We start from the raw sequence: 27,328 nt of genomic DNA, 5'->3' as shown, positions 1-27,328 counted from the left end.
GTGAGCGTCGAGGGGGAGTAGCCAGAGGGCACTCCCCAGATCTTAGGGAGCTGGTAGGCTCGGAGGCAGCCTGAGGGCCCGGGGGTGCCATAGTTGGAGATTCGACAGAGGCTAGTTCCTGCCAAGTGAGCCACGCTACCGTGCAAGGGCACGGGGGAAAATTTGAGGGCAAGGTCCAAATTTGGAAGGACATTAACACAGGCGACGGGAATCTTGGTTGGTGGAACCAATATTTTAAGTGAGGCATTTTTGGAAAACTCCAGGGTAGTTTAAGGATTAATAAAATGTTTGGGTAGATTGGGAAATGTACCCCTTCGCACCATCCATCCCTTCACTCTCGGTGGGCCGCTGGACTCACAGTGGAAGATCGCCGAGATCTGAGGGAGGCCATTCTGAGGCTTTGTTGGGCCTCGAGACAGGACGCTAGTTCTCCCTTATTCCCTTCCAGGAAGGGAACGTAGGGGTTAGGAGTAGGCTAGGTGACATGATAGGTTAGCCGGACAAGGACAATAAAGGGGGTAAGGGAGGCATTATTATAAAAGGAAAAATAAAAAGGAAAATAATAAAATAAAATAAATAAAAAGATGGGGCTAAATTTGGTTTTGTTGTGCAAATTAAGGGAGTGGGTATGGACAAAGATAGGCAAAGGCAATAGGTTGGGGGGAGACAGTCAGGTAGGTCTGAGCCCACGTTCGGAGTGGCCGGCACCACCGCACTCCCTCCAGACCCACAAGAAACGAGACCAGAGGCCGGCCAGCTTCACATGCCGGCCTATTTGTGCTACAGCGGCCTGTTCCGGCCTTGCCTCGCCATGCCTCGTCTGCCTGCCTCTGCCATGACCCCATGCCTACCCTTTTTCTTGCATTTGCCCCCATGTCATTCCATCACCATGTGTGCCAGGATCATCGCGCAAGTTGCGGGGACTGCCCTGCCCCGTCGACCATTGTGTTTGCTTGCGTCCATGTCCATCCAGTTAATCGCAGGGAGGAGCCTGGGACTGCATTGGGCAGCCAGCTACCTCCTGTACTTGTGTTCATTCCTGCATTTATTTCATAAGCCAGAGGCTGCATTTTGGCAGCCTGGCTCCCTGATTCAAAAATGGCCTGTGGGATGGCGCATAGCCGCCGGGTTAGGGTGAGTTGCCTTCAGCGGCTGAAGAACAACAATCAAAAAGAAGGAAGAACGTACCAGAGGGGGGCCAGTTTGAACAAGGCCTCAAAGACGTCTTGCCTTCAAGCTGCTGAGCACTCACCCACCTGAATAACTGTTGACATTGCAATGCCTTTTTCCCCACAGAGTCCATCAGTCCTGGGCCATGGTTTAGTGTAAATTTATAAGGTTGAGGTAGAATTATTGTACATGAGTTTTGCTCCCCCTGCATGTTGTAATGTAGATATAGCGCCGGCAATGTAGATAAGTCGTCCGAATGAGTGAGTTTGTTTCGGTAGTTGCACAGCCCATAGGTTATTTATTTTTGGGACACGGATACACAAAATGTCGCATTCAGGGATCCGTCGGTAAAACGTATTAGGGGAGAACTTACACATGAAGGCACACGAAAATTTGACGACTCGGGACGAGTCTGCAAAAAGGGGAGGGGGTAGTGCTGCGGTTGTGGAAATTCACAAACCACCATACAGATTCCCCAGAGGTTAGATATTTTTATAAGTATGTGTTTCAGGTTAGGTCCCCCACCGATGTATAACGGATATTGTTCGTGTACCGGGCTGTGAACCTTTGAGGTAGCCGTTATTCTTTTCTGTCTTTTATTTTCAACATCTCAACAACGCCATCATCTCCACAACACCATCAACATCTCAACAACGCCATCAACAACACAACACCGCAATCTTCTCGACAGCGCCATAAACATCGCGACACCATCACACCCTCCTCAGCGACAGTGGCAAAATGCCGTTGTTGCGGACACGCCGCCCACCATTGGAGGCCACATTCCACGTCCGTGTGCAAACAGCCGTGAAACAAATGATTTGCATAATTGGATCAAGATGGGCTCTGTCTCGGAAAGGACTGGCCAATCAGAAATGGGGTTTCCACCAGGGGTGAAAGGGTAGAGGTGAAAGTAGGCGGAGCCAGCCTCGGGTGAAGGTTCAAAGGGCGGGCACCCCCACCCGATAAAAAGGGCAGAGTCGCGTCGCAACAGCGTGTTGAGCGTCAAGAGTTGGTGTGGAGAGTTGGAGTCAAGAGTCGGGAGACAGCAGTGGCGAGTTGGTGTGGAGAGTCGCGCGTGGAGCGTGGAGAGTCGGGGTCGAGCAAGCTGCGTCGCAGTCCGGGCAGACGGCCCTGAGAGCTTCGAGCAGTGCTGAGGAGTGAACGGGTCCTAAAAGAGCAAAATACCCGTTCGCTCCTCCGGTCGCGTCGCCGGCCAGGCCCGACCGATCAAGCCGCCACTCAAGCCACTCGCCCGGCTGCTCAAGCCGTCGAGCTGCTCAAGCGACTGGCGTGTTGGCGACGAGCCAACGCAACGGAGACTCCAAGGGTCGCCGATCCGAAGACTGTCGAGTCACCACCATGGGGCGGCCAGGTAACCAGCCCGGTCTCTTGGAGTCCTTTGGTCATCCCGGCTCTGAGTACCATTAAAGGCTCACGAGCCCTTTTCTTTTCCTGAGGTTTTGTATGGAAGTCTGTGGTGCCTTGTCTCTTTAAGTAGAAATTGTGATTAAGTGCATGATTGCGTGTACATTCTTGCATAGACCTCGGCTGTAGGCTTTTTGCTCGTGTCATGTCGCCATCCCCCCCATTCATTGACTGCTTACGTGCTTATTATAAATAAATGCTCCATTGTTTAAATGTCGATCTGCTCGTTTGCGTCATTTTCCTTACATTGACTGCCACTACGCGTTCGGGGAATTAACTGGCTATTAAAGCTGATAAAAGTGATAATCTCATCTGACGGAACTTAGCGATTTAAAACCGCTCGGCTTCACACACGGAACGAGCACGCTTAAGCAGCTCATTTCTGTATGAGTCCCATCGAGGTATAAACTCTCGGTATTCTCTGTCCGCGCGAAGAGTTAGGTATATCAACAATTCGGCAATTAACCCTGAAGCGCGTGGACAGAATATTGACAAGTTTATGGTGCGTTAAACGGCACCCGTAGTTGGTTTCCGGGTTGTCCGGAAAGCTACGACTAGATTCCGGCCTTGGGTGGGTGCGCGACTGCAATTTGACTGAAGCGGTCATGCGAACGCCGACAGAAATCCACAATATATATATATATATATATATATATATATATATATATATATATATATATATATATATATATATCAAAATGCAAAGCCTGTTCAATTTGTAATCGGACCTCTTCTTCTTCAACGGTACTTTTGACCAAATTCTTCATTTTTCTCCATATTCTCACAATAAAGCTTTGTTGAAAATTTGATTTAAAAAAAAAAGCTTAAATGGTAAAAAGTTACGGGACACACACACACACACACACACACACACACACACACACACACACACACACACACACACACACACACACACACACACACACACACACACACACACACACAGTCTCCCGCTGTGCAGAGGATGGGCTAATAAATTCTTCATGCAGCTAAACAAATGATTTTTAGGAATCATTGTAGTAGCCAATCAGTTCGACATATTGGATGCACTCAAAAAGTCTCTGGCAGAGCTTAAAAAACAACACAAATGGCATGTCTGCACTAAAAAGTTCATTGCATGCCTGCATACTTCCTTCAAGCATCTTCATCAACTTGAGCTGGAAATGTCAATAATTATTTTTTAAAAATTAAATGACATCCTTGTAAACTGTAAAGGGTCATGACAAACAAAATAAATAAATAAATTACTTGCAACTGCCGCATACTAACGAGTTCTAGGTTTCAAAGGATGTGCAACAATGCAGAACTCTTGAAGTAAACTGTGCAGACTGGAATGTCACCAGACAATAGAAATTTGTCACAGCCAGTTTCTGGCTTAAACAAATAGGTACAAGTCTAACTATAGACAGCAAGCACTCAATTGTAATTTGTGCACAACTCAGCCAATATTTATCTGGTTACTCCTTCAAGATCTCCAGAAAAATGCAATAACTTTGACTTTCCTTGCGTTTCAAGGACATGGCAATTTAATAGAGGCAGCAAGCACCATTTTCCTGGTTTCCTATCACAAAATAAAGTGGGGGGGGGAGGGAGGGGAACTCTTCACAAGCAGGACTAGTTCTTCATTCTGCAGAATTAGAGTTCATTCATTTTACAAGCAATACCTGCTCCCTCTGGGAGCGAAATTTGTTTTCAGAATTGTGAGTTTCCCCACCCTCAATAACCCTTCTCCAGCAGGAGGTCGGTACACAATTTTCACTATTCCACATATACAAGTGAAAATGTAGTCTCCCCACATTTATGGAGGATGAGGAGAGTTATTTGGTGCCCATTACCTGACCCTGGATACCCTGAGCAAGTGTGGTAGAGATTGGTGCAGCCGTTTGATTTTATAATGATCAGACGTACACACAGACTTGCCTTGTTTATATAGGAGGATGGTAAAGAAACGGATGAAGACATGAACTCAGACTGTAATCAGTACAGTTAGCTACTATTTTCATCTCTTGCCCACCATACAATAAGGTGAAATGCCTATTTTACATTCACTGGTCAGGAAGCAGTTTCCCCAAATAAGACTTGAATGAATATCTACTGCTTTATCATTTCAATCCATCCATCCATCGGGACCATATTCTGTGTCGAGTGTTGGTGCTGCCTTAGTCTCCTTGGGCTATCACCTCTTCCTGCTGTGCTGCCGAAGCAGTCTCCTTCGCTATTGGGCACAATCCTGGATGGATCATCACTCCGACGCAAGATCCTCAAATGGCTTAATCACCCCAGCAAGCTGGAACTCATTTTCCTGACCTCGGAAGGACGACAGACTGAGTCAACCCTACCTGGTATTAATTAAAATGGGATGACAGGATTTGAACACAAGATCCTAGGATCCCAAACCCACTGCCCAAACCATGAAGCCAACACAAGGCATATCATTTCAACACCACCCTGTTAAAGCTCCAAATTGTTTACCCTTAAACATCTAGATGTCACAATCAACCATGACATCCACTGGAAAGGGAACATAAAATCAGGCCTCAAAAGCTAAATGCAGAATAGGCATCCTCCATTGGCACATCTGAACTTCTCACAGCAAACAAGGGCTTCATCCATAGCCGATTGTAATGCTCTTCCCCCATGGTTGCCCCCATCCCTCTTCATCTCCACCTCTAACTGATGATGCAAAATCCAAAGCACAGGACCGACTATGCTCATCGAAGAGTAGCTGGTGACCTCGGTTTTCTGCAGCCTTCATTCTAGTCTTGCCCCCTTTGCTCTTCCAAAAAACCAACGCCTTACAAAATGGCCAAAATCCAGACTTGCTGCTCACCTCCTCTTTTCAAAGGAACACCTTTGTTCCTCTTTTCTCCCCCTCGTGACATTGCCATCCCGGGTCTGTTCAATCTTACTCTTCTGCCCAGGGCAGCGAGTCAGCAGGACATCACCATCTCAAGTAATCCCCAATCTCTACCCCCATTCAGTTACAGGTCCCTACATTTCCTTCCCTCCGCGACTGTTGATGTTGTTGCGGAAATGGCCCTTAGTGTGTTGTTAAATATAGGATTAGCCCAGATCCCCCATTAAATGCATGTTTAACCAGGTTGTTCGGTAAATGGACGTTACACGTGCGTCGGGAGGTGCAGGAGGCATGTTCATTGTTCGTACATTGGTGGTGGACCGAGAGGTTCTTCTTCGTTGCCCTCTCCGAAGGAGACTCCACCCAGTGCTCTGGGAGGGGGAGGAGTTTGTCGGCTTCGGAGAGAGGCGAGCGAGCGCGGAGAAAGAGGAAGTGAAACTGAGAGGCGAGAGAGCACCGGGAAGGCAGTGGCGAAACAGAGGCAAGCGAGCGCGAGAAAGAGGAAGTGAAACTGAGAGGTGAGCGAGCGCCGAGAAAGAGGAAGTGAAACTGAGAGGCGAGAGAGCGCCGGGAAGGCGGTGGTGTTGCCGAGAGGCGAGAGAGCGCCGGGAAGGCGGTGGTGTAGCCGAGAGAGCGCCGGGAAGGCGGTGGTGAAACTGAGAGGCGAGAGAGCGCCGGGAAGGCGGTGGTGAAACTGAGAGGCGAGAGAGCGCCGGGAAGGCGGTGGTGAAACTGAGCGCCGAGGTGGCATGATCGGTTTTTCGTGAGGAGCGAGACGAAAGAAAGGCAAGGAAGAGGTCTGTCTGCCATCGGCTGGAGGGGAAACTCGTGATGCGTGTGGTCGGCGATCTGTAAGAGAGGAACGGCCTGAACCTGAGGGTCGAGTCTGCCGTCTGCTGAGGGAGTAACTGAGCCTGAGTGTCGAGTGCGGATTTCTGCTGTATAGAAACGACTAGTGGAAGGCTGCAAAATGCGTCGAGAAGACCTGGCTGCTATGTGAGTCGGTGATAGACTTTATGAGGTGATCGACAGGTTTAACCTGAGTCTTACACGGAGTCTCTGTCCTTACTCACTTCACGGCTCAACACGTTTGTCGATCCGCCTGAGGAGCCCAACACCCCGATTTGGCCTTGTCTGTTGAACAGGCCAGGCTTGGACTTGTATGCTGGACCTTGTGAAAAGCCAGCTGGAACATACCACAGATCTTTTGTCTTGGGCTGTCGACCTTACGCGGGGTCTGGACGCGCTGAGGAGGGCAAGCGAAGCCGGGAGAAGAAAAAGGACGCAGCCATCTTGCCACGCGGCGTGTTCGAGCTGGGTGCTCGAATCCATCGACATCAGCTTGTCACGAGACGCATTTGATTCGGGCCTTTGACACTTTTTCCTCTCGTCCATGAAGCATCACCAAGTACTCTGTCTCTTGTCTGCATGTTGTCAAAGGTTTATCTCGTTAGGGTCCCCTTCGAAACCTGTAATCCGTAGCTCCTCATTAAGAACGGGTTACAGATTGATTATAACGTTGTCGTGCATGCTTGCTTGCTTGTGTTGTGTTCCCTGATGTGTCCCCAATAAATCCGGTTGAGTTATACGAGATTTGCCGCCTTGAATTAATTTGTGCCGCGCTGAGGAATGATCCGCTCGATTTGGATATACAACCAAAATAGTTACAGACTGGCAGAATTCGCTCGGTCTCTGACAAAACCAGTCTGTATTTGGCAACCGGACCAGTAAAACCAAACAAAACCAGTCTGACAAAAACAAAACAAAACCAGACAAAAAAAAAAAAAAAGACAAAACCGGAGTCCATTCTCCCAACTGGTAAGGTCCAGGTGTACGTTGGGATCGCGATTCGAGACGCATGACCTGAGGCCTGTGCAGAACCAGCCGGTGTTATAACCCCGGAGGGGGCGGTGCTGTTAAGTGACGCCGAATATTCAACATTTGGCTGTCGAGAGTAGGGTGCGAAAACCCAAACTGGCTACGGATTGGAGCAGACTTGGGTGGCATTCGAACCCGACACCCCGGAATCCCTCAACAATATTGTTCCGGTTGTGGAAATTCACAGAACACCAGTCAGGTTCCCCAGAGGTCAGTTATTTCGGTAAGTGTGTGTTCCAGGTTAGAATTCCTCACCGATGTATAACGGGCTGTGCATCTTTGAGTTAGCAGTTATTCTTTTCTTTCTTTATTTTAAAACAAACACAGTGTTATAACGACAACCCACGGCCGTGTTTGACGGTGGTTTCCAACATGGCCGCATTTGACAGCAAGATCGGATCAAAACGGCGTTACCCTCTGAAAGAGCTGGCCAATCGGAAGTGAAAGGGGCAGATCCAGCCTGGGTGAAGGTTCAACAGTGAAAAGGGGGAGGGCACTGATTTCGGGTGGTGAAGCCCAGAGCAGACCCTCCCCTTGGGGCTATAAAAATCCGCGTTCGCTCGCCGACAGGGCAGTTGAGAGCTGGTTGCTTTGAGTTCGTGCTGCACTGGAGTTTGTGCCTTGCAGTTGGCGGTGGGAGTGGAGAGACTCCCCGTTGAGAGCTGGAGAGTTTGGAGTGTTGGAGTGCGGGCAGTTGGTTCGCTGGGGGCTCGCCGGCGCAACTCGGAAGCAGGGTCGAGACCCACTCACTCCTCCAGCGCGTCGTCTGCTAAGCCAGGCCGCAGTGGAGGCCGGACGACCAAGGGAGCCAGTCGGAGCTCGGGGGTCCGGCAAAGACACCGAGGGTCGCCGAACAAGGACCCATCGAGTCACCACGAGGTCTAGGTAGCCCGCCCGGTTTCTCAGAGCCCCTTCGGTCATCCCGGCTCTGAGAAATTATAAAGGCTCACGAGCCCGGTTCTTTCTTTCTTGGGTTTTGAATGAAAATATGTGGCAACTTGTCTTCCGAAGTAGAACTGATTAAGTGCACGATTGTGTACATGATAATAAACATCGGCTGTAGGTTTTTGCTCGTGTCTTGTCCCTGAGCCCCCCCCCCCCATTGCGTCATTGACTGCTTACGTGGAAAAAATAAATACCCCTATTGTTTGAATGTTAACCTGCTCGTTGTGTCACTTTCTGCCATTGACTGCCATGATGCGTTCGGAATATTAGCTGGCTGATTATCAAGCCGATAAAATGTACATCGGGTCCGACGGGACTTGGCGATATAAAACCGCTCGGCAATCGCATACGGAACGAGCTGCTTAAGCGGCTACTTTTCGTGCAGGCCCCATCGAGGTATAAACTCCCGGTATCTCTGTCTGCGCGAATAATTAGGTACATCGACAATTCGGCGATCGACCCTGTAGCACGTGGACAGAGGGATTGGCTGGTTTATGGTGTGTTAAAAACACCCCTAGCTGGGTTCCGGAATTGATCCGGAAGCTGCGACTATATTGCGCGTTCGGTGGGCGCGCGCGGCCGCAATTGGGCTAAGGCAGTCGTCCGCATGCCGAACGGGCGGAAATCTAAAACACTGGTGTCAGCGAGCGGGACAAGAACTCCCGTCTCCAGCGAAATTAACGGAACCGGATCAAGGGTGTGCGAAGCAACCCTCCGGTTCCATTAAATTACGAGCGTTGAAATTTTTTATTTCCGATACGCAAAATGGCAGCTCAAGGCGAGCAGGGGCAGGGTGGTTTAGATTTAGAACTGATACAATCTATGGCTCAGGATGAAATCACTGTGCAGGACACTCCCATGCAGGTTGAACTTTCTCCGCAACTGAACTCGGAGTCCGAAGGGGGCGCAGGGGCGGCGGCTTTTGGCACCCCCCCCCACCCCCTCAGTCAAATTCCTTTCCCGGTCCCCAGCGAAACTGCGACCGACCGGGGCGATTCGGCTTTGTCGGGGTCGGCTGACATCAGCCGAGTGGGCGAAATGTTGATGCGGATGATGCAAGAGATGAAGGAGGAAATAAATACAAATGCACAAGTAATGAATGCAAATGCGTGCGAAATGAAGGATAACATGGATGCAAATGCGCAACGAATGAAAGATGAGGGGTGAGATGCAGTGCATGGGGCGAGGCCTCCAGGCAGGCATAATGGCGATTGCGCGCGACGAAACGCGGATAACAGACACGGGAGATAAAGGTGAAAAGAGGGAGTGCAACGGCTGTCCAGCCCGCGATAAAGACGGGCGATGTCGTAATTAATGGGGAGACCAAAACGTGCAAGACGAGACACGAGGTGACGACGTCCGAAAAATTAAGAGACGAAAAGCCAGGAAGAAATGGAGGTAATGAACGAGGTGACGGAATTAACAGAGACACAAAGGGAGACGCAGGAATTAAAAGAAATAACAGACACGGGAGATAGAGGAGACAGGGGGTGAAGTGGACGAAACTATTGACGAACACACACAGGTGGAGTTAGCGAGGGACAATGAAGGGGAGCTTGGGGAATGTGTCGTGACGCGGTGCGAGCAGCAGGATGGCCTCCTCCAGGAACGCGGGGAGGCAATATTCCCCCTTGAAGCGGATCGTGACCAGGTGGGTTCGGTTGCGCTGTGCGAGTTAGGGGGGGGGCGAGTGCTGTGAACGGGTACACGCGGAGCTTGGGGGTATGGAGACCCCGTGAGTGCTTGTGGTGGCACGAATCCCCAGCGTGATTGTCCCAGTGTGTGCTTACGAGTGTGGCGAAATGAGTGTTGAAATGCGTGCATAGCGTGAGTGAAAAGGCGTGTATGAGAAGAACCGCGTGTGTGAGGTCGCGGGATGAAATAAATGGCGGTTGGTATGTGGGAAAATGCAACCGAGTGTCCGAGTGTCATGGCGAGGTGTGTAAGCGTCATGGCACGCAGGAGTGCGTGCGTTGAATGGTGACGAAGACGGCGCCAGACGAGGGACAAAGGCCGTGTAGCGGCCATAGCCGTTTTGGTGACCGTGCCGGATTCGCACAGCAGCGCGCGCAGGGTCCGTGCTGTGCTTCGCACGAGGCCGCCACGGGCGTGCCTACGCGAGTGAAATCCGGTCCGGAAACGCCTGCGGTGGAGACAAGCCGACCCCGCAGACGGACAGAAATGAGGCTGGAAATGTGAATTTGGATCGGACGGGTTCTCCAGGCGAGCGTGTGGGTAGAGCTCCGAGTGGCCTGCATCGCACGTTCTGTTCGCAGAGCGCGCGAAGCAGTTTTCCCGATGCGTTACGCATGCCCCAGCTTGCGCGAGAAATCGCGCGGATTTGGGAGGCGAGTGACGTTATCGGGGATTCCGCGGCGCGGGTTACGGATAAGCAGAGCACATGTGCTCGCGTGGGGAACCCCTCAAAACATGAGGCTTGCTTGGGATGCGCAGGGTGACGTCGTGGCTGCACGCATGGTTGGAATACGGCAGAAGGGAAATCCCTGCCGGATGTTACCGTCCAAGAGGAAGGGACGAGAAACGCGTACAGCTGCCATGAAGTCACGGGAATAGAGCGCACGTTGTGAGTTGCCGCGCTGGTACACATCAAAAAAAAAAAATAAAAAAAAATAAAAAAAAAAAAAAGCAAGCCTTGCCACTTCGGGTATACAGGATTCCTGGGCAGGGGTGGAAGACCTCCTTGCTTAGGGCACAGGAACAGTACCAGTTAGGGGGATGGGTTAGCGTTAGTTAGACCGGCTTCATGGGGACGCGAGTTCCTCATGAAGTCCGTGGAATGATTAGTTATAGGGATTTTAGTTCAGATGTAGAATAGGAAAATGGATTTTGAAGACGAGGACAGACTTTGAATGTGTAGTGGGGACGTAGCTTAGCTACGTAAAGTAAATGGAATGTGCTATTGTGTAAGGGATGACGAGGGAGCACGAGATAGCTAGGAAATTTAGCTTGTGGAATGGCAGTGTCAGCGATATGAGCGATGAAATGCGTTGAAAGGAAACATGTTGAGTGAGTGAGGGCCAGCGGGCCTGTGTGAATGGAGCGAATGTGGAATGCATGGTGCAATAAGTGATTGGGGGGAGGAGTGATTCCCACCCAAGGGACCCCGGGGTCAGAATAATGTTAGTTAGTGGGTTAGCCAAATTGACAAAATGGAGGTCGTTTTGCTGTTGGTGCGAATGTAGGCTCGAAACCCGTTTGGAGGGGTGCAGGAGTCCTGTTAATGGGCTGGGAGCGTGTCTACGAACGGTGTGTATCGCTTCGTGGGCACCCCGGGCACCGGACTGGTTGGCCGCGGTAGGCCAAGGGCCCAAGAGGGGCCGGGATAGCGTAGTGGGCACGGGTCGGCCCGCATGAAGCGGGACCCGGAGCGCCAATGGCCGCGTGGGCAGTGTCGTGGGCACGGGCACCCGGGGAAAAGGGGCCCATGGCGCCAGCCTGCCATGTGAGCGTGGAGGGGGAGTAGCCAGGGAGGGCACTCCCTAGATTATGGGGAGCTGGTAGGCTCAGAGACAGTCTGAGGGCCCGGGGGTGCCATAGTTGGAGAATCGGCAGAGGGTCGTTCCTGCCAAGTGAGCCACGTGGCCCAGCCACGACACCGTGCAAGGGCACGAAGGAAAATTGGAGGGCAAGGCCCAAATTTGTGAGGACACCAACACAGGCGACGGGAATCTTGGTTGGTAGAACCAATAGATTAAGTGAGAGGCGTTTGTTGGAAGCCCCAGGGTAGTTTAAGGTGCAATAAATGTTAGGGCAGATAGGGAGATGTACCCCTCCGCACCATCCATCCCCTCGCTCTTGGTGGGCCGCTGAACTCACCGTGGTAAGAAGATCGCTGAGATCTGAGGAGGCCATTCTGAGGCTTCATTGGGCCTCAAGACAGGACGCTAGCTCTCCCTACTTCCCCTCCAGAAAGGAAATGTAGGGGTTGGGAGTCGGCTCGGTGACACGATAGGCTAGCCGGACAGACAATAAAGGGGGTTATGGAGACTATTTATAAAGGAAAGATAAAAAAAGACGAGGCTAAATTTGGATTTTTGCAAACTAAGGGAGTGGGTATGGACAAGACAGGCAAAGGCGATGGTTGGGAGGAGAACAGTAGGGTAGGTCCAAGCCCGCCTTCGGAGCGGCCGGCACCACTGCACTCCCTCCACGAGACAAGAGGCCGGCCTGTTTGTGCTACAGCGGACTGTTCCGGCCTTGCCATGCCTTGTCTGCCTGCCTCTGCCTTTACTCCATGCCTGCTAGCCCTTGGATGCATTTGCCCCTGTGCCCATCCATCATCATGTGCACCAGGATCATTGCGCAAGTTGCTGGGACTGCCCTGCAGGCAGCCCCGCCGAACATTGTGTTTGCTTGCGTCAATGCCCATCCAGTGTTCTGCAGGGACTGCCCTGCAGGCAGCCGCACACGGGGACTGCATTGGTGCAGCCCGTGCACCGTTTTGTGTTTGCTTGCGTCATCCAGTTCACTTCAGGCAGGAGCCTGGGACTGCATTGGGCAGCCGGCTACCTCCCTGGGCTTGTTTTCACTGCTCAACTGCGTTCATTTCAAGGGGGGAGCCTGGGGCTTCATTGGGCAGCCGGCTACCTTCTTGTGTTCATTCCTGCATTTATTTCATGAGGCAGAGACTGCATTTGGGCAGCCTGGCTCCCTGCTTCAAGAATGGCCTGTGCGATGACATATGGCATGCCAGGTTGGGGTGAGTTGCCTCCAGCAGCTGAAGACATGAAAAAGGTTCAGTGACAGACAACAGGGCCTTTTGAACAGGCCCCGAAGACATCCGACGGAAGACAGGGGCGCTCACCCTCACAAACTATTGAATAACTTTGCCATGCCCTTTTTCCCCTGAGTCCATCAGTCCTGGGCCATAGTTGTGTAAAAAATTATAAGGTTAAGGAATAAGTTTAAAAAAAAAAAATTGTAAATAAGTTTTGCTCCCCCTGCATGTTTGTCGTAGCGCTGGAAATTGCAGATAAGTCGTCTGTATGAGTGAGTTTGTTTAGTTAGATACACAGCCCATAGGTTATTTACTTTTGGGACACGGATACACCAAATGTCACACTCAGGGATCCAAACGTAAATCGTACTAGGGGATAACTTACACATGAAGGCACACGAAAATTTGACGACTCGGGACGAGTCTGTAAAAAGGGGAGGGGGTAGTGTTACGGTTGTGGAAATTCACAGAACACCAGTCAGGTTCCCCAGAGGTCAGTTATTTCGGTAAGTGTGTTCCAGGTTAGAATTCCCCACTGATGTATAACGGGCTGTGCATCTTTGAGTTAGCTGTTATTCTTTTCTATCTTTATTTTAAAACAAACACATCATCACAACAACAACCCACGGCCGCGTTTGACGGTAGTTTCCAACATGGCCGCGTTTGACGGCAAGATCGGATAAAAACGGCGTTACTCTCTGAAAGAGCTGACCAATCTGAAGTGAAAGGGGTGGATCCAGCCTGGGTGAAGGTTCAAAGGTGAAAAGGGGAGGGCGCTGATTTCGGGTGGTGAAGCAAAGAGCGGCCCCTCCCCTTGGGGCTATAAAAAGCCACGTTCGCTCGCCGACAGGTCAGTTGAGAGCTGGTTGCTTTGAGTTCGTGCTGCGCTGGAGTTCGTCGCTTGCAGTTGGCGGTGGGAGTGGAGAGACGCCCCGTTGAGAACTGGAGAGTTCGGAGTGTTGGAGTGCGGGCAGTTGGTTCGCCGGCGTAACCAGGCAGCGGGATCGAGACCCGTTCACTCCTCCAGCACGTTGCCGGCTAAGCCAGGCCGCAGTGGAGGCCGGATGACCAAGGGAGCCAGTCGGAGCTCAGGGGTCCGGGCAAAGACACCGAGGGTCGCCAAACAAGGACCCATCAAGTCACCACGAAGGTGGCCTGGTAGCCCGCCCGGTCTCTGAGCCCCTTCGGTCATCCCGGCTCTGAGAAATTATAAAGGCTCACGAGCCTGGTTTTCTTTCTTGGGTTTTGGATGAAAGTCTGTGGCGCCTTGTCTTCCTAAGTCGAACTGATTAAGTGCATGATTGTGTACATAAGACATGGGCTGTAGGTTTTTGCTCGTGTCTTGTCCCTGAGTCCCCATTGCTTCATTGACTACTTACGTGTAAAAATAAATACCCCTATTGTTTGAATGTTAACCTGCTCGTTGTGTCACTTTCTGCCATGATGCGTTCGGAATATTAGCTGGCTGATTATCAAGCCGATAAAACGTACATCTGGTCCATCGGGACTTGGCGATATAAAACCACTCGGCAATCGCATACGGAATGAGCTGCTTAAGTGGCTCGTATTCGTTCAGGCCCCGTCGAGGTATAAACTCCCGGTATCTGTCTGCGCGACTAATTAGGTACATCGACAATTCGGCGATCGACCCTGTAGCACGTGGACAGAGGGATTGGCTGGTTTATGGTGTTAAAAACACCCGTAGCTGGATTCCGACGTTGATCCGGAAGCTGGGACGAGATTGCACATTCGGTGGGCGCACGCGGCCGCAATTGGGCTGAGGCGGTCGTCCGCACGCCGAACGGGCGGAAATCTACAACAATATTGTTGTGGTTGAGGAAATTCGCAAACCACCATTCAGGTCCCGTAGGTGAGATATCTCTGTAAGTACATGTGTAGTTAGCCCCAAACCCGTTGTTTAGAGGGAATAAATGTGATTCATTCGGGCTGCGACCCTTTAAGATAGCCGTTTTTCTGTTCTATCTTTATTTTGAACCAACCACGTCTCTACCGCCATCACACAACAACCACCAACTGCAACGCCGCTTCACCACAACAACAACGCCAACAGCACCAACCTTTACCTTCACAACTCGCTCTCGCAAACATCGCATCAACACCATTCCAAGCATCGCCATGGCCATAAACCACCACAATAAACCCTCCACCACCTTCACCTCTCCTCCTTCTGCCGCCATTCCCGCACCGCTTGTGGGCACCGAGCGTCAGGCTGTCCTGGACTCGTACAGGGTGCGCGCTGAGCCGCGGGTACAAAGTGCGGCCTTTCCGAGGAAAAGTCGGATCAGGAATGATACAGGCCCACTTCGGATCCGTCCCATCAGCAAGCGCGGGGCGATTTGGCCCCGCCTCCAGGTGCGTCGGAGTAGAATCGATATATGCAAATTTGAGGATCAGGGGAGGTTCACGCCCACTTTTCCTCCGTCCAATGGGTGAGCGTGGCTCCGCCCCCGAGCTCATCCTGATCCGGAAATTTGCATATGGGTTCTCCTGCCGTCGGTAGTAGATCTGCATTGTTGTGTTTCTTTTGCAATTGCTTTTGGTGCATAATTGTTGTAATTGTATAAGTGTGCTTTCCGTGTGCCGCGGAATAAATGTGCCTTATGTTGAACTGTTGTTCCCGTTTCGCTTCGTCTTTTCTTTAATTGAATCTCCATCTTACTTCACGTAAAGGGTTGGTAGTGGGCTAAATACGCCTGATAATTAATCGGAACCGTCGAGGTTGACAATAACACCGCTCGGTTATCCCGATAGTACGGAACGGGTCGCTTAAAGTGGCCCGAGTCCGGAGTCGACCTGCGATCGCCCAGTCTACCCTCCGTGTGGGTACTTAGGTAGGTCAAATTTGGCGAACAACCCTATCCCACGCGGGGGGCCGATTGGCACGATCGTGGTGAGGCCGAAAGGCCCACCCGTGACTAGTTCCCAGCGTTAGTCCGAGAGGGTCACGACAGAATTGTCCGTCCGGTGGGCGACGTGCTGCGATTCGAGTTACGTGGCCGCTCGCACGCCGGCAGGCGCGAATTCGCAACAATATATTCATCCATTCACTTGCTTGTCACTTCCACATTGTGAAATTGCCAAGTTTTGTTATTAGTGCACTGCCTTCTACTCTCAGTCACCTCTCTTCAACAAGCTTGCATCTTGTACAAAAAAAAAAAATTGATGCTTATAATTTCACAGACCTTTCAAATCATGTTGGTTCAAAATATGTTGGTTTCACAGAACCAAAACATGGTGCACAGAAAAAAAAGGATGCACCAACTTACAGGGCATTTCTGAACTGATGCACCAGTTTCCAGTACACCCAGCTCTACAGCATATCAGTAACAAACCTGTATACTCTGGAAAAGTCACTTTTACTCCAAGTGTACAAAACTGCCATTGTGATTATGGTTTCAGAGCATAAACTGCATAAAACCCATTTTACTTTTTCAGCGAACCATAACTTGTGCATTGTTTTGGCCTATAAGCAATCTTTCATATAATCATGTGGACCTCAGAAGTTTCTAAACAAAACAACAACCGAGACTGTTTTTCCACATTTGTCCACAGTTCTTACCTTACAGCCCCAATCTTGAGTAAATTCCAAAATCATGGCCCGCCGCTCTCTTGTCGTATTGGTCGCATCAAAAATCTGAATACAAAACAGTACAAGACAAAGGACAATTTTGGATAAACCAGAACTCCAATAAAAATTGAATAATTCTTCCGAAATCGAGGTGGGCACTCTTTACCCACCTGAAATACTTACCGCCACCTTTCCACCAGCTTCTCTCAGGTACCATCTTGCATCATGCAGGGCAGCACGTGCACAATGTCTGATAGGGAAATGGCACTGGGATCAGAAAAGTCAGGAATGACTCGAACCAAAATCGCATCAGAATTGTATGTGATCATTCAGGAGTGGGAAGGGAAGCACATTTATACAACTAATCACTTTTAGTCATCTCCAATCGAATGTTAACACAATACTCCTCACTTTTGGTGACACACACAAACTTTCAAAGCTGGAGATACCAATCAAGTAATTTTAGAGAAAATAAAATAAATTAATTTAAAAAAAAATCTTACCTACGAATATTAACACCCTCCTCATTTGTGGGAGCGAATAATTCGTGTGATTTGTAGCTCTTCACAGCTCCTCTCCGGTACTGACCAGCATTGAAAACTAAAGTGGGAGTGGAGGGAGGAAGAAGCACCTCTGAGCCAGTCTTAAATGCTACTTGCCCTTCGATTTCATGCAACAGCATCACAATAAAAGCACAACACATTGAAACCCATCGTCAGCAACAAAGGACACACAACAGCACACAAAATGCAAATCCAGCAAAGGTGATGTTGCTTAAAAAAAAAAAAAAGTATATACAGTGTGTGCGTGTGTGCGTGTGTGCGTGTGTGCGTGTGTGCGTGTGTGCGTGTGTGCGTGTGTGCGTGTGTGCGTGTGCGCGTGTGTGCGTGTGTGCGTGTGTGCGCGTGTGTGCGTGTGTGCGTGTGTGCGCGTGTGTGCATGTGTGCGTGTGTGCGTGTGTGCGTGTGCATATGTTCGAAGCAGCAGAAGGTCACAAGGTGTACTCACTCCGAGTGGGTAAGCCCAGCCAGTTGAGATAGCGTGCCAACTTAATGGCCATCGATGTCTTTCCCCGAGCTGGCAGGCCAACCATCACCACCAGTGTTGGGGCAGGCACTGAAAGGTCCGACGTCACTAAAAGGATACACACATGATCACTAGTAAAACTAGAAAGCATCGCAAAATGCAAAGCCCGCCCGCTTTGTAGTTAAACTAAAGATGGTGAAAACAACAGCGAAAACAAGCCGGTCAGCGACGAGGGATTCACGAGGATACGATGCTTTTCATTCTGACTGATCCACTGACGAAGAATCATTGCCAAGACGTATTGGTTCACATACAATTGTTCCTCTGCCTGGCAAGATTTTTCCTATTGCGTATTTTGCCAACTGGCACTCGTCATAAAAAATGACGGTAAATAGACACCCTATTTTTGAAGGACGACCATTTGAAAAATAAAACCTTAATCAAAAATCGGCTCAAGTAAAATTTTCTAAATATCTCGGTGTTTAATTCCGAAGTCTTGTTTCTCTACATTCAAAACTGAAGGACAAGTATTGAAAATACTGTACACGGTTTTTCGGCCACTGCACAGCAACGGGTGGTTGCTACGCAACGAAATTCAAACGCACACATTCCCAACACATATTGCACATGTTAGCAAAGTTTCATAGAAATTGGTTCGCTGGTTCGTGCTGTGGAGCCTCACGTTGCAGACAGACAGAGACAGAAAACCCGACAATAAGGGATATCTAGCATATATAGCGAATCCAATTATTGGAGGTAGTGTGTGGGTCGTGGAATCGTTTTCGGTAAATAAATAAATAAATAAGGTGGTGTGTGGGTGGGGAATCCTTTTCGGTAAATAAATAAATAATTAAAGGTGGTGTGTGGGTCGTGGAATCGTTTACAGAAAATCAATAAATAAGGTGGTGTGTGGGTCGTGGAATCGTTTACGGTAAATAAAAAAATTATTAAAGGTGGTGTGTGGGTCGTGGAATCGTTTTCGGTAAATAAATAAATAATTGGAGGTGGTGTGTGGGTGGGGAATCGTTTTCGGTAAATAAATAATCGGTTTGCTGGTTCACCTCCGCCATCGAAGATCGGAGGTTACAGTTTTCACCCCTTTGTTTGTTTGTTTGTGAACAGTATTACGGAAAAACTCCGACGGATTTCGACGAAACTTGGTGGGGGGATTAGGTATGGTCCAAGGATCATGCCATTAGATTTTGGACTTAGTCCAAAATCCAATATGGCCGCTATGGCAGCCATTTTGAAAAATATTTGAATTTTTTTTTTGCATTTCTACATGTTATAAGTGATTTCCAACAAAAAAACATGCCAAAATAAAAATTGCAGCTGATTTTGGAACTTCAGGTGGATATACCCATGTAAAATCAAATTCTGTCTCAAGGAATCTCGTTACGACGAATGAATTGAGTATGTAAAAGTAAAAGGGAAAGTTGCAAACTATAACTGAGCACTGTTAACGTCAAATTGAATGAATAGGATATCAGGTTCACTTGAGTGACCTAGCAGTATTGGCGGCGGAGGTTTTGCACTCAAGAGAGTGCTCCCCCTCTAGTTTGTGCTGTGGAGCCTCGCGTTGCAGACACACACACACACACACACACACACACACACACACACACACACACACACACACACACACACACACACACACACACACACACACACACACACGGAAACCCGATAAACTTCTCAATGCTCTTGTTTGACCACACCTGAGCCACACAATATTTTTCATAAGCCACACCCACTTTCCTGTGCCACTCCCACTTTAAATAATTGGAGATGGTGTTTGGGTCATGGAATAGTTTTCAGTAAATAAATAAATAATTGGGGTGGTGTTTGGGTCATGGAATTGTTTTCAGTAAATAAATAATTGGAGGTGGTATGCGGGTGGGGAATCGTTTTCGGCAAATAAATAAATAATTAAAGGTGGTGTGTGGATCGTGGAATCGTTTTCAGGAAATAAATAAATAAATAAATAAATAATTGGAGGTGGTGTTTGGGTGGGGAATCGTTTTCGGTAAATAAATAAATTGGAGGTGTGTGGGGAATCGTTTTCGGTAAATAAATAAATTATCGGTTTGCTGGTTTATGCTGTGGAGCCTCGCGTTGCAGGCAGACACACACACACACACACACACACACACACACACACACACAACTCAATAAACTTCTCTCAATGCTCTTGTTTGACCACACCTCCTGAGACTATTTTTCATAAGCCATGCCCACTTTCCATAAGCCATGACCACTTTCATCCGCCACTCCCACTTTCCATCAACCACATCCACTTTCCCTAAGCTCCGCCCACTTTCCGAAGCCCCTCATAAAAAATGACGGTGAATAGACGCCCGATTTTTGAAGGACTACCATTTGAAAAATAAAACCTCAATCAAAAATCAGCTCGAGTAAAATTTTCTCAATATCTCGAAGTGTTTAATTCCAAAGTCTCGATTCTCGACATTCAAAACTGAAGGACAAGTATTGAAAATACTGTACGCAGTTTTTCGGCCGCTGCACAGCAACGGGTGGTTGCTTGGCAACAAAATTAAAAAGCGCACATTCCCAAATACTGCACATCTTGGCAAAGTTTCATCAAAATCGGTTCGCTGATTCGTGCTGTGGAGCCTCACGTTGCAGACACACACACACACACACACACACACACACACACACACACACACACACACACACACACACACACACACACACAAAACGGGATATCGAGCATATATAGCGAATCCAAGACACACACATTCACATACATATATACAGACAGACGGAAAACCCGACAATAAGGGATACCTTGCATATATATTCATTAGCCACACCCACTTTCCATAAGCCACTCCCACTTTCTTACGAAACTTCCACTTTTCATCAACCACGTCCACTTTCCCGAAGGTCCGCCCACTTTCCTATGCCCCTCATAAAAAAATGATTGAATAGACACCCGATTTTTGAAGGACTACCATTTGAAAAATACAACCTCAATCAAAAATCGGCTCAAGTAAAATTTTCTAAATATCTCGAAGTGTTTAATTCCGAAGTATCGATTCTCTGCATTCAAAACTGAAGGACAAGTATTGAAAATACTGTACGCGGTTTTTTGGCCGCTGCAGAACAACGGGTGGTTTCTTGGCAACGAAATTCAAACGTGCACATTCCCAACACTTATTGTACATGTTGGCAAAGTTTCATCAAAATCGGTTCGCTGGTTTGTGCTGTGGAGCCTCGCGGTGCAGACACACACGGAAAACCCGACAATAAGGGATATCTAGCGAATCCAATAATTGGACGTGGTGTGTGGGTTGTGGAATAGTTTTCGGTAAATAAATAAATAATTGGAGGTGGTGTGTGGGTGGAGAATCGTTTTCGGTAAATAAATAGATAATTCAAGGTGGTGTGGGTCGTGGAATTGTTTTCGGTAAATAAATAAATAATTGGAGGTGGTGTGGGTGGGGAATCTTTTTCGGTAAATAAATAATTGAAGGTGGTGTGTGGATCGTGGAATCATTTACGGAAAATAAATAAATAATTGGAGGCGGAGTGTGGGTCGTGGAATTGTTTACGGTAAATAAATAAATAATTGGAGGTAGTGTGGGTCATGGAATCGTTTTCGGTAAATAAATAAATAATTGGAGGTGGTGTGACGGGAGGAGAATCCGAAATGATAAATAAATAAATAATTGGAGGTGGTGTGTGGGTGGTGGAATCGTTTTTGGTAAATAAATCAACAATTAAAGGTGGTGTGTGGATCGTGCAATTATTTATTTATCGAAAACGATTCGAGGTGGTGTGTGGGTGGGCAATTGTTTTCAGTAAATAAATAAATAATTGGAGGTGGTGTGTGGGTGGGGAAATCGTTTTCGGCAAATAAATAAATAATTAAAGGTGGTGTGTGGATCGTGGAATCGTTTTCGGTAAATAAATAATTAAAGGTGGTGTGTGGATCGTGGAATCGTTTTCGGTAAATAAATAATTGGAGGTGCTGTGTGGGTGAGGAATCGTTTTCAGTAAATAAATAAATAATCCGTTTGCTGGTTTGTGCTGTGAAGCCTCGCGTTGCAGAAACACACACACACACACACACACACAGAAAACCCGATAAACCTCTCAATGCTCGTTTGACCACACCTCCTGAGCCACACAATATTTTTCATAAGCCACTCCCACTTTCCATCAACCCTGTCCACCTTCCCTAAGCTCCACCCACTTTGCCAAGCCCCTCATAAAAAATGACGGTGAATAGACAGCCGATTTTTGAAGGACTACCATTTGAAAAATAAAACCTCAATCAAAAATCGGCTCAAGTAAAATTTTCTAAATATCTCGAAGTGTTTAATTCCGAAGTCTCGCTTCTCTACATTCAAAACTGAAGGACAAGTATTGAAAATACTGTACGCGGTTTTTCGGCCGCTGCACAGCAACGGGTGGTTGCTCGGCAACGAAATTCAAACGCGCACATCCCCAACAAATACTGCACATGTTGGCAAAGTTTCATCGAAATTGGTTCGCTGGTTTGTGCTGTGGAGCCTCGCGTTGCAGACACACACACACAAAACCCGACAATAAGGGATATCTTGCATATATATATATATATATATATATATATATATATATATATATATATATATATATATATATATATATATATATATTGTTGTGGTTGACGAAATTCGCAAACCACCACTCAGGTCCCGTAGGTGAGATATCTCTGTAAGTATATGTGTAGTTAGGCCCAAACCCGTTGTTTAGAGGGAATAAATGTTATTCATTCGGGCTGCGACCCTTTTAGATAGCCGTTTTTCTTTATTTTTTTAGATAACTATCTTTATTTTGGACCCACCGCCATTACTACCACCACAACCACCACCAACCACGTCTCAACAGCCATCACACAACAACCACCAACCGCAACGCCGCTTCACAACAACAACGCCAACAGCCACGACCCTTACCGTCACATCTCGCTCTCGCAACCATCGCATCACCGCCATTCCCGCGCCGCTTGTGGGCACCGATCCTGGACTCGTACAGGGCGCGCACCGAGCAGCGGGTGCAAAAACACCAGCCTTTCCGAGAAATCAGATCAAGAATGATTCACGCCCACTTCTGTTCCGTCCTATCAGCGAGCGTGGGGCGATTTGGCCCCGCCTCCAGGCGCGTCGGAGTATAATCGCTATATGCAGATTCGCGGATCAAGAATGATTCATGCCCACTTTTCCTCTGTCCAATGGGGAGCGTGGCTCCGCCCCCGAGCCATTCCTGATCCAAAAATCTGCATATGGTTTCTCCTGTCGCACTATAAAGCGCCGAGCGCGGAGCAAAAAGAGGCAGAAAAAGAGTTTCTGAAGCGCAGTTGGACGGAGTTGAGTTTCTTAATCGAGGGAAGAGTTGAGAAGAGGAAAGAGTTGGAGAGTTGTGGCGGCGGCGAAAGCAGTCGAGAGAGTGTCTGTCGGGGTCCGGAGAGGCTGGAAAAGCCAAGAATCTTTGTGGAGGTCTGCGCTCGTGTCAGAGTCGGGGAGCTGCGGAGAGGGGAGGCCGGTAACGCGATCGAGGTCGCAGTGGAGTCGCTCGTCGCGGGACCCAAGCCATCCAGATATCCTCTTTCCCCCCGAGCATCAACAACCCCTCCCTGTTTCCCCCCGCGCTGAGATAGTGTGAGAAGGGGGCCCCGTTCCCACCCCATTCCAGGCAGTGCCAGCGAGGCCCGCGGAGTCGGGGCGCCGCCGCCATTTTGCGGCTCATCACCAGACGGGTAGGCTCGACGCGGTCTCGGCCCCAGGCCCGTCTGCCCCCTTGTCGATGAGGGTGGCCCCTTTTTCTTTTGCTTTGAGTATATGTGTTGTCGGCGCCGTCTGTGAAGTAAAACTGTATAAGTGTTGCCGTGTGCTCGGTAGTTGGTAGTAGATCTGCATTGTGTTTCTTTTGTTACATTTGCTTTTTGTGTAGAATTGTCGTGTTACTTTAACATTTGCTTGTGGTGCATAATTGTTGTGATTGTATATGTGTGCTTTCCGTTTGCCGCGGAATAAATGTGCTTTATGTTGAACTGTTTTTCCCGTTTCGCTTCGTCTTTTCTTTTATTGAATCTCCATCTTACTTCACGTAAAGGGTTGGTCGTGGGCTAAATACGCCCAATAATTAATCGAACCGTCGAGGTTGACGATAACACCGCTCGGTTATCCCGATAGTACGGAACGGGTCGCTTAAAGTGGCCCGTGTCCGAAGTCGACCTGCGGCGAGGTGCGATCGCCCGGTCTACCCTCCGTGTGGGTACTTAAGTAGGTCGAATTTGGCGAGCAACCCTATCCCACGCGGGGGGCCGATTGGCACGATCGTGGTGAGGCCGAAAGGCCCACCCGTGACTAGTTCCCGGCGTTAGTCCGAGAGGGTCACGACGGGATTGTCCGTCCGGTGGGCGACGTGCCGCGATTCGAGTTACGTGGCCGCTCGCACGCCGGCGGACGCGAATCCGCAACAATATCTATATATATATATACATATACATACATACATATATATATATATATATATATATATATATATATATATATATATATATATATATATATATATATATATATATATATATGATAGAGTTACGGTGATGGAAATGGACCCGAGTATGGAGCATTCAACACAAAGAGATCCCCTTGTTCGTTATTTCATAAGTAAATGTGCTAATCAAGGACTTTCCCTTTGTATCAGTGATGGGGGAAATTGTGTTGTGAGTATTAGCATGTTCCATCCAGATTGTGATTTTTTCAGAAAAGCTAATGTCACTAATTATCGGATTGGAACTATCAGAAATACTATACTAACTACCATGCTAATTATGTTGTGCTCTTGGGACGTGTCTCAAGCACGGTGGAGCTGACCCACTGGGCCAGTGAAGATGCCACACGAGAAAGTAGGAGGTTGCCTCAACAGCCTTTGCCATGCCATGCTCCAGGCTTGATAAAAGTACAGCAGGCAAGCAAACATCTATCTGTCTGCCCAAACCACAATAGAAGCCAAGCTGTTCCTGTCTGCCGAACCACAGGCTGTCGGGCGAACCTGCTGATCCATCTGGGTGAGTGGTGCCAACACCAGGCTGACCAAAGGGGTTCAGAGGACAAATGGCAACATGACATTCCCAACACACACCACTCTCATTTCCCTTCTTCCCGTCGTAAGCCTGCCTGTTTGCGTTGGCTGAGCAAGGGGTCGACACAAAGTTTAGTCATCTCTCCCTCCCTCCCTCCCTCCTGGTACGATTGCGGCACACCTACCAGTCCTTAGCTGAAGAGTGTGTAAGGTGCTTTACATGCTCAGAGCAACTACTTTTCTCTTTGCCTTGTGAATATCTACTTGCAAGAAGTACCCATGATTATAGTGCTTGTATAGCTGCACTCTCTGGGGGTTTCAGTCAGAGGTCGAATGGCAGGTCCAAGAAACCCCGTCATGCATCCCGGCACACCCGCTCCGAAACCAGTCACAATATATTGTTGCGGTTATGCAAAACTGCATGCCTCGAAGGCAATGGCACCCAACATAGTGATCCCCAGGCAGTAATTTCATTAGTCTTCGTGCACTTAATCCTCCCCTCATGTCCAGTGGGTTAACGGGACGAAGTGCATTGTATGGGTCTCGTAGTTAGGTCGAGTAACTATCTCTAATTCCTGTTCTGAATCCTACTCTAACCCTTTCCTTTTAGCCATAGTACATAACAATCATGCAAGCACACACGCCATTCAATAGGCAATTGATAACAAGCACACAATGATGCCTCTCGTGGTTCGGCTCCACTACACACTATACCACCTATGCACGGGAATCGTGCGCACCAATTCCCAACCGGCACCTCACCTCACCACTTTGACCACAACACCTCCCATACCATTGCATCGCTACAATTCGCCACTATTTTAAGGAGCACCGCACAACAGACATTAATAGCTCAACCGCATCTCACCGGGGACGCCCCGGGTGAGCATCTGGAATTGATACAACCCTCATCCAGTCGCTAGATCACGACAAGACCAGGGGCAACAAGGAGGCATCGCGAGAAGGGAGATCGGGAGTTTAGTTCAGGACCCGGGTGTGCATTTTGGCTCATGAGGGGGCCCGTGGGTGGCAGGGAAGGTCTGCTGCCATCCGACATTCAGACTGCACTTGGAGCACAATCAGATCCGGTGTGACGGCTCGGGGAGCATGTCCTATGCAGGGGTTTCCTTAGAAGCCGGTTACCGGCGACCCGCAGCTGTCTACTCAGAGAAAAAAATGTCAAAGTTCGCCACCTACTTCTATTCAGCACCAATTTTTCGATTTTTTTTTTTTTGTCACCACGAAATCTCTACATCCCCCTTTTGAAATCCGAGAAATGGAATATGGTTTCCTGAATGAATGCTAGTTCATCTACACTATTATTATGTCACACACTTAGTTCAGATTGCTCACTGTACTCCACCATGTGCAGTATCATCTCCCTATTAAGAACTAAGGTATGGCCCAAATGTTGCTAAAATGACTCTTAAAGTGCTTAGATACTCCATCTTCCAGACACCTTGGTGTGCCCTAAACCATGGCCTTAAATTAATGAACCTTGTTTAAAAGCTGCTTGAACTAACTATACAGTAAAGCTGAATTTCAGTCAACCAGTCAGTCAGTATGTTAATGCAACTACATCCAGTATAGGCCTAACCACTTGTTTTGGTGGAGTTTTCCACCCCAACAGCATGATGATATGAGAACTATTTCATGTCAGAAACTAGAGGGGGAGCACTCGGGAGAGTGCAAAACCTCCGCCGCCAATACTGCTGCTTAAGTGAACCTGATACCCTATGAATTGCAGGTCAAAACGGATCAGACTCTACTGGACCACGATTGAATAAACGAAACTAGATCGACGCGCATGTAGAAATGCCCAAAAAATAAAATCGAAATTTATTTTGAAAAAAAAAGTTGCAAAATTTGTTTTTTTTCTCTCTAACAAATTTTTTTTGGGTGGGGGGTTGGAAGTCACTTAAAACATGTAGAAATGCAAAAAAAAAATTCAAATATTTTTCAAATAAAATCAAAATTTTTTTGAAAAAAGTTGCAAAATTTTTTTTTTTTTCTTCTAACAAATTTTTTTTTGGGGGGTTGGAAATCACTCAAAACATGTATAAATGCAAAAACAAAAATTCAAATATTTTTTCAAAATGGCCGCCAGAGCGACCATATTGGACTTTGGACCAAGTCCAAAATCTAATGGCATGATCCTTGGAACATACCTAATCCCCCCACCAAGTTTCGTCGAAATCAGTCAAGGAGTTTTTCCGTCATACTGTTCACAAACAAACAGAAAGGGGTGAAAACAGTAACCTCCGTCCATCTTCGATGGTAGAGGTTAATCATGCTAGAATGCATCTCCAGCCATCTAGGATCTTCCGGCTTCCAGGGCCCTAAGTGGGCTCTGGACCCCGGCCATACAGCTGCGCTCGTTTTGCTCGTGGTGATGGTAACCTGCTACTTTTTAATGGTAGCCTCCTACTCCAAGAAATAAGGAAACCCCTGCCTATGTTGTCAGGAGCTCTGAGCCATGCCGAAGCTGATAGGCAACTGAGATGGTTTCTGGTCCCAGAGCTTGGCAGGGCATGGCTCGGGCCACTGTGGCCCAATAGAGGAGCAGGTTTCGGACCACAGCACGCCGCTTTCCAGTCAT

The 27,328-nt window shown here is 48.3% G+C and overlaps 1 protein-coding gene across 4 annotated transcripts in view; it reads right to left on the bottom strand.

Moving 5' to 3' along the window:
- LOC147018508 (6-phosphofructo-2-kinase/fructose-2,6-bisphosphatase 4-like) overlaps positions 1–27,328 on the bottom strand; it is a 94,061-nt gene that overhangs the window by 48,706 nt on the left and 18,027 nt on the right. For all 4 annotated transcript variants that reach the window (XM_085898208.1, XM_085898211.1, XM_085898209.1 and 1 more), the window contains exons 2-5: positions 17,614–17,739; positions 17,109–17,205; positions 16,789–16,855; positions 16,597–16,671 (exon numbers count right to left, since the gene is read on the bottom strand). In XM_085898208.1, coding sequence (XP_085754334.1) covers positions 16,597–16,671; positions 16,789–16,855; positions 17,109–17,205; positions 17,614–17,739 — 365 coding nt within the window. The remainder of the gene's footprint in view (positions 1–16,596; positions 16,672–16,788; positions 16,856–17,108; positions 17,206–17,613; positions 17,740–27,328) is intronic.

The sequence above is a fragment of the Eptatretus burgeri genome, chromosome 10 (genome assembly GCF_056783735.1).
Source record: "Eptatretus burgeri isolate ZD-2024b chromosome 10, Ebu_testis_v1, whole genome shotgun sequence".
NCBI classification, from domain to species: Eukaryota; Metazoa; Chordata; class Myxini; order Myxiniformes; family Myxinidae; genus Eptatretus; species Eptatretus burgeri.
The sequence above is the reverse complement of the archived record's forward strand: the minus strand, read 5'-3'. Positions and strand labels throughout refer to the sequence as shown.